Genomic DNA, 12,598 nt, shown 5'->3' with positions numbered 1-12,598 from the left:
GGGGAACAGGGGGCGCTGTGTCAGTGCCTTGGGGAGGGAGGGAGAGAGAGAGAGAGAGAGAGAGAGAGAGAGAGAGAGAGGGAGTGGGGGAGTTGTGTTTATCAGGGAGAATCCTTGCTGTTACATACACACACACACCGTCTATACACTGCCGGGTCTAGGCTGTCCCGCCCCTTTTTTACTTTCAATAGGAAATGTTATTTAGGATTTTATCGCTCCGGGGCAAATCATTTAACTTAATTTTCAGGTGTTGTTTCTTTTATGGTTTCCGACTTATTTTTAAATCAGTTGTTCTGCTACCTTTTAATTTCTAGGGCTTTGGCTTACCTAATAACTAGGAAAAGGTACTGCCTGAAGGTACTCTGTTGTCCCCTGTTCTTTGGAACTAACCTTTGGGCAGGCAGCTAGTGTTTGTAGGGCTGAATTAATGCAAATTATTGCACATCACTAATCGAAAATGACCTTATCCTGTTCCCAATGGTGTAGTTTAATACCTTAACTTTGAAAAAATTGCGTTTTTATTGAGGACTGTTCTTGTCATAATTGATGAAAGAATAGAAGAGTGTCTTCATTGCAGTTCTAAATTTGGTATTTTGGTATTTTCCAACCCATTCTCCAAACTAAGAGGTGAAAACAAGCTGTTTTTGTTGCTCTTTTCATTTGTGCACATTAACTGCTTTCACTTTGAATGCTTTCGCTATGTCAAGTGAGAGTCGTTATATCTAATGAAAAAAAACTATGCTGGATTTCTTATCTTATTTGTAGCATGATGTGAGGTTAAGGACGTCAAGAAATATTTGTAAATTAGGCTTTTATATTACGACTTTAAAATGTGTGTACATTTGAGATGTTATTAATTTTGAACAGAATGATTTAACATACTGTATATGTGGTTGTATAGAGTTTACTTACAAGGACCAAGAAGCTGGACAATTAACTCTAGAAAATTGGCTTGGAAACAGCCATGCAACAATTAGGGAACTATGTTTTAATTGCATCTAATTTTTATAATTTCACACTGATTAGTTGACTGTTTGTCTGGCGTTAGGTGTGCTTTTGTATTCCTTGAGTTTTCTTTATTCAAAAGCACTTAATGATAAATAATGTAGGCTTTAATAAAACCTTTATTCTTAAAGTGTGTTGTATTAATAGTTTTATTTTATGTAAAATGTGAATGTGTGTTGTCTGGAATAACAAACTAACGTAAAAGTGTTACATTTACTTTAACAATCGATATGTTAACACTTGCTCAAATAAATACCGGTAGAGTTATAAGTGACAGCTATAGATGTGTCTGCACACAGCCGTTCTATAAATACCCTTGGTGACGCACCCCTAGGCACTGATACACACGAGTCACGTGTCAAATGGAGGGGGTGGATACCGGAAGTAGGATAGCTTGCGAAGCTAGCCAACTTAAATGCTGGAAGACATGGCTCTTTTTCTCAACAATTATTGACATGTATATTTAAATGTGTTTTTTTAGAATTCAAACAATCGGATCATATATATAACACAGTAGGTAAACATTGAAAGTTGTGAGGTTTACATGTTGACGGCTAAAGGAAAGGGATCCTGTCATGATAAAGCTCTCTGACGCTAGCGTGATAGCACTCTGAAGACACTGATGTTGTTATTGGATAGGGTTAGGGTTAGCTGTTGCTAACTTTTGTTTATACGTTGCAAAGACACGCATTATGGATGAGCTACACGTTACGGATCAGCTACCAATTGAATAACAATCAACACGTCGATGTTGGCAGCTCGGGTTTGCTGTGAATTCACATGCCCACTAACATGCTATGTTACATCTGCTGTACATGGCTAACGATGGATGACGAGTCATATCGGATATTTTGCATCAGGGTTAGAGTACTGCGTAATATATATATATATATATGAGAGAGAGAGATTGGTTATATGTATGTATTCATCCTACCTTTGCTAAACATGTTGCATGGCCAACTTGTTAAGCAAACGTCAAGGTTTGAATTGGTGTTTTGCTGAGGTCAGAAATTCAACCTGTTGGGGTTTACCCGTTAAAAAATGACGTCACTGTAGTTCGGGTAACCCATATCCTATCAACCTGGGATATATCGACTGTAATGACCCGAACTAATTCATTTAACATGCACATGGTAAACAAATTGCAGTACTCAGGTCTCAGTTTGCTATCTATACCCTAGAATTTGTTTGATTAAAAATAAGATGCCAATACCCCTACCTAAATGGTTTTCTAGCTCCCATTTTGAATATACTGTATATAAAAGTCCTTATTGTTGTTGTGGCTATAAGTATAAAACACTCTGGAGTTGTCTAATGTTGTATATTCTCTGTGTTTTTACATCTGAACCTTCCCTCAACAGCCCCGAACATGGAGTCCATGCTGAACAAGCTCAAAAGTACCGTCACCAAGGTGACGGCCGACGTCACCAGCGCCGTCATGGGCAACCCAGTGACCAGGGAGTTCGAGGTGGGCCGGCACATCGCCAGTGGGGGGCCTGGCCTCTGCTGGAGGATCTACAACGGCACCAAGAAGTCCACCAAGCAGGTGTGTGTGTGTGTGTGTGTGTGCGAATGGGTGTGTGTGTGTCTAAACAACTAGTTTTGCTCAATATCAGCAGTGATAGGCAGCCTTGCAGTGAGGCGCAGGAGATGTTTTTTGTACCCTTGAACAAAGCAGTATCATCTCTGAAATATTTGAATCCTATCTGTTGTAATGTGATTGGTGGATTCAAATAAAGAATTAAAGTGTGTGTGTGTTTCTGTCTAGACGGTGGTGTTTGACTCCTAGTGTCTGAGTTAACATCAGAGCAACCATGCTAGTCAGCGACAGCCTCATCTAAAGGACAGTCAGCCTCATCTAAAGGACAGTCAGCCTCATCTAAAGGACAGTCAGCCTCATCTAAAGGACAGTCGGGGTACCTCAGGGTCAGCTAACTATTGCCATGTGACGTTGTGATGGACAAGCTCTATACCGCTCTGGCTGGTCAGTGAATGTCATGATGCTTGGACAGGGCTGGATTATCCATAAGGGCACTTTGGCCCGCGCCCAGGGTCACCAACCATTGACAACCAGTGGGGGTGAGCCACATGAAACAAGCTTTAAAATATAGCTTTAAAAATAACAATAATGAATGAATAAAGACCACATTCAGTCCCCCTCCCCAATCTGTATGGTGGAGGTGTAGTTTGGTACCGCAGGGTGTTAGCACGGCCTAACCCTCCCCAGTCTGTATAGTGGAGGTGTAGTTTGGTACCCCAGGGTGTTAGCACGGCCTAACCCTCCCCAGTCTGTATAGTGGAGGTGTAGTTTGGTACCGCAGGGTGTTAGCACGGCCTAACCCTCCCCAGTCTGTATAGTTGAGGTGTAGTTTGGCACCGCAGGGTGTTAGCACGGCCTGTGCTTTGACGCAGGTCACTGGTAGCAAGGCAGTAGGTTGGGGGTTAGGGTTAGTAGTTTGGTACCGCAGGGTGTTAGCACGGCCTGTGCTTTGACGCAGGTCACTGGTAGCAGGGCAGTAGGTTGGGGGGTGTTGCTCAACGATGCATTACTCAAGAAGCAGAAGACCAGAGTTATAAATGCAGTCACTGTACCCCCCTTTCCCCCCACAGGAAGTGGCTGTGTTTGTGTTTGACAAGAAGTTGATTGACAAGTACCAGAAGTTTGACAAAGACCAGATCATCGACTCGCTGAAACGAGGGGTGCAGCAGCTTACCCGCCTCCGTCATCCCCGCCTGCTGACGGTGCAGCACCCGCTGGAGGAGTCTCGGTGTGTGTGTGTGTGTGTGTGTGTGTGTGTGTGTGTGTGTGTGTGTGTGTGTGTGTGTGTGTGTGTGTGTGTGTGTGTGTGTGTGTGTGTGTGTGTGTGTGTGTGTGTGTGTGTGTGTGTGTGTGTGTGCGCGCCAGTCATACACTTGACATCCGTCCCCACTGTCTCCCGCCCTGCAGAGACTGTCTGGCCTTCTGCACGGAGCCGGTGTTCGCCAGCCTGGCCAACGTGATGGGCCAGTGGGACCACTTGCCGAGCCCCGTCCCCCAAGACATCAAGGAGTACAAGCTGTACGACGTAGAGACCAAGTACGGCCTGCTCCAGGTCAGTGTCTGAACTAAGGCTGCAAATAACTAGATAAGAAATAATTATTTGGATTGATTGGCGATGAATTAACTGGTGATTTTGGTTGTTTATTTTCCGATTTAATCAATTCATTGATCAATCGTTTTACCAATAAATGGCAAACAAGAAGCGAAACAAGTGTTCCGGTCAGCTGATACAGAGCTTATGTAGATGCCTTAATATCCATCATACAGAAGAGTTCTCTGTCAGGCGGCTGGCTGTCAGGCGGCTGGCTGTCAGGCAGGGTTAGAGGAACAGCTGTGGAGACGCCTAACGCCCTTCCTTTGTCTTATAGCCCAACAACAGATCCCTGTCTCTGCCCCCACCTTATCCCCCGCAGACCAGCAGGTCCAGGGCCCTTCTGGCCCAGGTATCACGCCCAGCCACAATCGGTGGAGAGGGTGAAGGCTAATGTTGTTTTTGGCGGCCTGTTTTAATTTTAGTTTTAGTCTAGTCTTTGTCTCAAGCATTTTAGTTTTTATTAGTTTTAGTCACTTTCATACTCTTTTCAGTCTAGTCAAGTTTCAGTCGACTAAAAGTCTGAGCATTTTAGTCTAGTTTTAGTCAAAGCAGATTGTATTAGTCACTTTTTTGTAATGCAATTCTATTTAACTCAGTCAATGTAGTATAAGTAGGCTACCTAGTAGTATTGACAAAACCAACATTTTATTTTTGCCAAACCCATTTCACAATTCAAAAAAGGTAATCTTATTATATTATTCTTACCTTATAGACTCAAGAATACATCCATTCCAGACATGGAAGACACTCTGATATGAATTTACAACGTATTTATTTTACCAACCAAACATGTTCCGTCCACATTAGAACGGCGAATTCCGACACTGAAAACGATACTTTTCAAAAACGATTGCTGAGGTGGATAAATATGAAAACGCTGGGTTCGCGTTGTAGTGTGGTCAGGGTAGACGGAGGCTTTCAGATACGATGGCGTTCGGTTGCCATGACGCTGCCACAAGCTTACGGTCATGTAAAAAAAAATGGCAGGGGAAATGGAAATGATTTTCTCTGTGCAATGTACTATGTATCTTCAGTTGCAAGTTGTACGTTTTTATATTTACCCGGATTAGTATGGACAGGGCCTTACGTTTTCATTAACGCTACCACCACAGCTGCGTCTTGTGAATCTAAATAATGCCGTAACGAGCGGGGATTCAGGAAGTAAAGTAACCCGATACAGCCCCAGAAATAAATACTAGTCTCGACTAGTTTTGGTCAACGAAAATGAAGAGACATTTTCGCAGAGTATTATTTTGTAAAACACATTTAGTCTCATTTTTATTCGTCAACAATATTGCATTATGTATTTAATTATTGTTATTGTCACATGACCAGCATTTACGTTGCGTCTCGTCTCGTTTTCCTCACGTGATAAAGGGTCGTTGACGACGATATTTAGTCATAATTTTCGTTGACGAAAGCAACACTAGTGAAGGCCATTTGTGATTTGGCTCGATATGAATAACAGTAACCCAACAGGTATCGGTGGGTTCCACCTGAATAATAACACTAATGATGGAGATAACTGAGCGGCCCGGCCCTGTGCTTTAAGATGAAGAACCAAGGTTAGATTGAGCTGAGGAGAGCCCGAGAATAAAGTGTTGACCTGCGGCCTTCTGGAAGCTCCTGGACTTGGAAAATTGCATCTGAATTTGATCAAACTTCTACAATACAATGTCTAGTATCTTGAATGCAGTAGACTGACGCCATCCTCGCCTTACTCCACATCTAATACCGGACATGCTGTTGCCTCCAAGGTTGCTGGTCCTGGGTCAGTTTTAGGAGCAAGCTAGAAGATGATTAAATATTTGTTTTGACTCCTTAGTCTCTGTCACTTTCACAACAAGTACTGACTCATAGTGGGGGTTATCTCGGCCATGGTTGAGAAGAATTCGGGAAGGGAACTTTTGGCGTGACTCTCTGAATTCAATGAACCGCGACATGGAGAAGAAAGGGATTGTACTCCGGGAGCTGAGATGCCGAACTGCTGCCGAGCTCCCCGCGCCGGAGCTGCCGGACTGCCGCCGAAGCTTCAGTGGCAGTCCGGCAGCTCCGGCGGTGTACTGCGGTGTACTGCGGGCGCTGAACTACTGCCAAAGCTTCCCGGCTTCTCCAGCGGGTGTCCTCCGGGAGCTGAACAGTCTGTTGGGGGTAGATGGCGGCAGTCCGGCAGCTCAGCTCCGGGAGTACAATCCCTTTCTTCTTCTTGTCCCCTCCTCCGGACTGCCGGCGAAGCTTCGGCAGTCCAGCAGCTATGGTGGTGCCACCGGCAGTGAAATGGATTGTACTCCCGGAGCTGAGCTGCCGCCGAGTTCTCCCCACTGGAGCTCCTCGTCCGCTGGTCCACAAAATCTTAGCCATGCTCTGATAGGAGGGGAGTGGGGAAGTAGGAGGTAATATTCAACTGTGCCCCCTTCCTACGTAGGAGGGTGAGCCGAAACTGACTCGCTCATCTGGTAACTGTAGGCGGGGTACTCTCAAAAATGCATATCTCACTCAAAAAACCATGAACAGACTTTTTTCACAGTTTGTATGCGTGTGGGAGCACCAGACACCCAAAACAACACCCCAAATCCCAGGAAAAGTGTTGTTTTCATAAATGTCCCCTTTAATGTGGAATCTCTTTCCTGTCCACAGGTCTCAGAGGGCCTTGTGTTCCTGCACAGCGGGGTGAAGATGGTGCACGGCAACCTGTGTCTGGAGAACATCATTCTCAACAAGAGCGGGGCGTGGAAGATCATGGGCTTCGACCACAGCATCTCCTCAGCCAACCCCTCTGAGGCCGAGGTAGGGTTAGTTTTAGGGTAGGGGTAGGGTTAGGGTAGGGCCGGGGTAGGGTTAGTGTTAGGGTAGGATAGGGCAGAGGTAAGGGTAGGGCAGAGGTAGGGTTAGGGTAGGGGTTAGGTTAGGGCCGAGGTAGGGGTAGGGTAATGTAGGGTTAGGGGTAGGGTTAGGGGTAGGGTAGGGCCGAGGTAGGGGTAGGGTAATGTAGGGGTAGGGTTAGGGGTAGGGTAGGGCCGAGGTAGGGGTAGGGTAATGTAGGGTTAGGGGTAAGGCCGAGGTAGGGGTAGGGTAGGGACGAGCTAGGGCGCTCTGCCACTGGAGCCATTTCTTTGATCGACTCGCTCTTAGTTTCTTCATAAGACTATGATTAATTGATAAAATAATTGAAAAAAAATATTACAAAAAAAAACATTATGCAAGTCACTACACTATTAAACAAGAGTTCTATTTCATCCCTACTGACCGGTGCTTAAAGCACTGGATATCGCCACCTCGCGCAAGCGCATTCCGAGTGCCTAATACCAACATAGTCACCTGTGACCCCCACGTGACACCGGGAAGGCTATATCTTCCGGTGTCGTCAGAGGATCTGTTTCTTTACATCTTCTCGCTGCGCAGGTACCGAATGGAACCTTCGGTTGATTACAGTTTCTGGTGAAGGCAGTGTTCTCGCTCCCGGTAACGCCGCATTTGGCCCTTCTTTGATTGACAATTGGTAGCAGCGATGACGCACAGGCTAATTAGTTTCTGTTTTTCAATTTACTGTCGAGGGAAGTCCTCCGCTTCCAGTTACGCTGCCGGTGGCTGCCTCCATAATGGGCCACCATTGTGTCGGCTGTGCGGCTCCTCGCGAGCCTGAGGACGGCCACGACAGCTGCCCTCCTTGCCACGGTCTCGTGCATTAGACGGAGAGCCTCACGGACAGCGCCTGCATGAACTGCAGTCTCCTTCCTTGGGCGCTCAGAGTGGCTAGGCTGGCAGAGATGGAAAATCGGGCAACAGCCAATAACCCCTCTGCCTTAATGGGCCTCCCTCCCAATCAGCCCGGTCGTTCTGGGTGGCATCGGCATGATTGGGCTGCAGCGATGGGTGCCCCAGGCTTCCAAGGTGGACGGATTGACGGCCGACATGGAGCAAATACGGTCCCTCATCCTGGCCCCTTCAGCCTGGGACTGGTCAGGGGCTGGCTGGGCTACGGCCTGGCCCTCCCTCGTCCCAATTTGACGATGCCCTCTCTCTGGCGGCTTCGACTATCCTCTTTAATGAGGTTATAACAGAGGGCGATGCCTCCCACATACTGGACGAGGCCTCCTGCTCCTCTGCACAAAGCTCTCTGCAGGGGCAGCAGACACCTCCATGGCGGCCGTCCTGCGGATGGCTCTGGCTCGCCTACAGCTCGATGCGGCGCAGACGGAGCCATCCCAGGCCAGCGTCTTTTTCAGGCGCAACCCTGCCACGGCAACATTCTCCGTCCATCCTTCAGAGGAGTACTTGAAGGAGCTTCATGGTTGCTGGAGGGACATTAGGGCCCTATCCCACTCAACGTTGGATGCCTGGACCTTGGCTGCCATGCAGAACATGGCACAGGTTGGGCTGGGCCGCATGCCACCAGTCGAGCCTGCCATCGCCTCCCTAATTCTGGCTCCTGATGAGGCTCTGAGGCCAAATGCCAGGTGTCCCCCTAACCCTAACCCTAACCCACAGTGCAGGGTCACAGACGACCTCCTGTCGAAAGCCTACGACGTAGCGGCACGCATGGGTCGTATTGGGAACTCCCTTTCCCACCTTTTGATGGTTCTTTCGACCTCTCTGCAGCAGGCCCAGGTTGAGCCGTCGCTGCAGAGTCTGAGTGTCTCCGGTTCGCCTTTCGCGGCCGTCATTTTCAATTCAGGGTACTTCCCTTTGATCTCTCCCTCTCCCCGAGGGTATTCACCAGGGTGTGGCGGCAGCTCTCTCACCCCTGCAGAAGCAGGGCACAAAGGTCCTGCCATATTTGGACGGCTGGCTGATCTGTGCACCGTCCCAGTGTCAGGTGGCCCGGGACACGGCTACTCTTGCTATCTCAGAACCTGTTGACCTGGGCATATCCCCGCCTGGCCATCGTACGGGCAGCCTCCATACCGGGGGAACGGAACCAGGTCGCAGATTTCCTATCGAGTGGCGGCTTCATCCGGAGGTGGTGGAGACGATATGGGGTCTCTTTGGCAAGGGGGAAGTGGACCTCTTTGCTTCAGAGGAATCCACACATTCCCCCCTCTGGTTCTCCTGGACGGAGGTGACGGCCCCCTCGGACCGGATGCCTTAGCTCACGACTGGCCACAGATTCCTCTGTATGCCTTCCCACCACTGCCCCTGATTCTTCCCACACTCCAGAGAGTGTTTCTGCGGGGCCACAGGCTACTACTGGTGGCCCCCTACTTCCACTGCTGCGCAGGCTCTGCTGCAGCTCTCCATGGCGCCTCCCCTGCAGGAAGGACCTCCTTTCGTAGCTGGGGGGTCAGTTTTGGCACCCAGATCCCCGTCGCCTCCAGCTCTGGGCTTGGCCACTGCAGGGCCCGACTCACTGCTGAATGTTTGAACTGCGACCGTCAGGAATACTATTCCAAGTGTCAGGGCACCATCTACCAGAGCACAGTATGCCAACAGATGGAAGTTGTTCTCTGACTGGTGTAGGGGTAAGGCAGTGGACCCAGTACGTTGCTCCGTGGCCACTGTTCTGGAGTTCCTGCAGTCCCTCCTGGATGGGGGTCGCTCTCATTCCCCCTTGAGGGTCTATGTGGCTGCTATTTCTTCCCAGCATGTGATGGTTGATGGAGCCACAGTGGGGTGCCACAGGTTGGTGTCCCTCTTCCTTAGGGGGGCCCTGAGGCTGCGCCCCCCTAGGACTCTTGAGGGCTCCAGCTTGGGACCTGCCCCTGGTGCTGGGGGCCATGTCATCACCTCCTTTTGAGCCTCTGACCCAGGTAGGGTTGAAGGCTGTCCATGAAGGTGGCTTTTCTGCTCGCCATTATGAAGCGGGTCAGGTAGTTGCACGCCCTATCTGTGGCAGATACATACCTGCGGTGGAACCCTTATGGCTCAGGTGTGGTTTTATGGCCCAATGTGGCGTTCCTTCCCAAGGTGCTTTCATGCACCTATTTTAACCAGGCTTTCCAGCTTGCACGTTTTAACTCCCCATCTGAGGGGAATGAGTCCGAGATGCTGTGCCGGGTACGGGCGCTTAGAGCTTACATTGCTGCTACGGGCGGCATACGGCAGTCTGAGCAACTGTTCCTGTGACACAGTGGCCCCCCGCCATCTGGGTTGAGGTGCCACTCCACCGGAAGCGTTTCGACTTCATGGGCTACACCAAGAGGTGTACCCCTAGAGTCGTTATGTGCCGCGGCATCATGGACGTCGCCGGGCACCTTCACGAGGTTTTACTGCGTCAACGTCGCCAGTCCCCATCCGATGGGTGTGGACTAAGGCTGGGAAAAATGCGTCGACGTAATCGATGACGCGACGCATAAATTACGTCAACGCGAAAAATGTGCGTTGATTCCAAATACCCAAAACAAAGATGGCGACGCCGGAGCGTAGTAGCAACGCGCTCCTCAGACTTGCATTCGTTCCTCTAAAGTATGGGAATTCTTTAATGTAAAAGGAAACGATTCCGTGATATGTCGTCTTTGCAAAATGGAGATGGCCTTCCATTCTAGCACCACGGCAATGCAGCAGCACCTGAAGAGGCGCCACCCGGGAGCAGCTGCAGGTGACCGAGCACCGTAGAATTCTAAGAATGCATTACTTTGCACTTTTATCTTGAAATTTAAAGGCAATAAACATGCATTGCAATGTTAAGGAATTCATGTTTTTTTCATTCAGATATGTAAATCAACATGTATAAATTGCTATTAGTCAATTAATGGGGAGGTAATCGATATCGGACTACCGAAATCGAATCGGACTAGAAAAATAAATCGTTATATTAATCGATGCATCGAAAAGATATTCGATAGATTAATCGTTTAAAAAATAATCGTTTATACAAACCCTAGTGTGGACTTACTGCCAAGCTCTGCTACCTCCAATGAGTGAGGTTCCTTTTTGGTATGGGTCATCCAGTGCTTTAAGCACCGGTCAGTAGGGATAAAATAGAACGAAAGTTACGAATGGAACTACGTTTCTATGAATCCTGGATGACCACCGGAGCGTTTAGTCACTCAGAATCCTTGTGTGCTCGCGAGAACATTCTAGGAACAGATCCTCTGACGACACCGGAAGATGTAGCCTTCCCGGTGTCACGTGGGGGTCACAGGTGCATGGATTAAAGTTCTCCGTCGCTACGACGGATTTCCGTCATTTGGAGTTCACAGAGGCCACTTCACATCTCCGATAACGTCGGGACAAATTTACAAACAGGCGTCATTTGGATAAACTAATCGCATATTAAGGATCTAAATAGGTACTTTCTCGCATAAAAAAATATTAAAACTTAAGAAAGTGATGTATTAACAGCACTGAAGCGAGAATTAAAACAGCTTTTAGCAGCTTTACCGCTACCGCTGCCGTGAAATGCATTCTGGGAAACTTGCATACTGTATACTGCGGTGCAGTCGGTCTGCTGTATACTGCATACTGAATCCCACATTCAGTATGCAGTATACAGTACATACTGCGCAGTATGTAGTCGGCAGTACGGTAGTATGCAGTTTCGAACATGGACATAATACACACGTGTATTATGTCGTCATACGTCAACGCCGGTAAAATTGTCAAATTATATAGTGAGTATTTAAAAGGTCTACCGTTAAAATTGACTGAAAACACAAGCATTTTAATGTACATCCCGATTATATATTAAATAAAAGGTTTACTTGAAATAAAACATGTAATGAAAAGTTATGTAGATGCTTGATTTTTTTAGAGTAAAATATGAGACAAGCTTTGCAAAAAAAAAATCTTAGTCTAATTGAAAAGACAACAAAAAAATTGCAATAGATGCAAAAGAACAGCTGTTTAAAATCCTCCTCCTGTAAAACAGTATTGGTCGAGCATTTAAACGTGATGGCTGCATTTGGTGCTGACGTCTTATACATTTGTATTTCTTAAGCAGGTGTCAAGTAACCTAACCTGGAACATGGTTCACACACTGCACGTGACTTGGCTGTAGCGCGAATAAAATTTCAGTCAGAAGATTTTTTTTCACTTTAATCCCTGCAGGTGACCATGTTGGTATTAGGCACTCGGAATGCGCATGCGCGAGGTGGAGATATCCAGTGCTTTAAGCACTGGTCATCCAGGATCCATAGAACCGTAGTTACATTAGTAACTTTCGATCTGTCAGCAAGTCAAAGTATCTATCAACTCTGCCCCCCCCCCGCCGCATCACGTCCCTCCTCTCATTACCCCCCCTTAATCCCTGCCCTCATTCCCCCCCCCCTTTATCCCCAATCACCCCCCCCCTCATCACCCCACCCATCACGCCCCCCCCTCATCACCCGCCTCATCACCCCCCATCACCCCCATCACCCCCCCTATCACGCCCCCTCATCACCCCCATCACCCCCCCTATCACGCCCCCTCATCACCCCCCATCACCCCCCCTATCACGCCCCCTCATCACCCCCCATCACCCCCCCTATCACGCCCCCTCATCACCCCCCATCACCCCCCCTATCACGCCCCCTCATCAC

The 12,598-nt window shown here is 48.1% G+C and overlaps 1 protein-coding gene across 2 annotated transcripts in view; it reads left to right on the top strand.

Moving 5' to 3' along the window:
- Positions 1-1,336: 1,336 nt before the first annotated feature.
- scyl2 (SCY1 like pseudokinase 2) overlaps positions 1,337-12,598 on the top strand; it is a 25,947-nt gene continuing 14,685 nt past the window's right edge. Inside the window, exons 1-5 of one of the 2 annotated variants that reach the window (XM_056587928.1) lie at positions 1,337-1,518; positions 2,367-2,551; positions 3,616-3,773; positions 3,953-4,097; positions 6,777-6,926. In XM_056587928.1, the coding sequence (XP_056443903.1) occupies positions 2,375-2,551; positions 3,616-3,773; positions 3,953-4,097; positions 6,777-6,926 (630 nt within the window). In that variant the 5' untranslated portion in view covers positions 1,337-1,518; positions 2,367-2,374. Of the gene's footprint in view, positions 1,523-2,366; positions 2,552-3,615; positions 3,774-3,952; positions 4,098-6,776; positions 6,927-12,598 lie in introns of both variants that reach the window. The other variant, XM_056587929.1, reaches the window with a different exon arrangement.

The sequence above is a fragment of the Gadus chalcogrammus genome, chromosome 4 (assembly GCF_026213295.1).
Source record: "Gadus chalcogrammus isolate NIFS_2021 chromosome 4, NIFS_Gcha_1.0, whole genome shotgun sequence".
NCBI lineage: Eukaryota > Metazoa > Chordata > Actinopteri > Gadiformes > Gadidae > Gadus > Gadus chalcogrammus.
The sequence above is the reverse complement of the archived record's forward strand: the minus strand, read 5'-3'. Positions and strand labels throughout refer to the sequence as shown.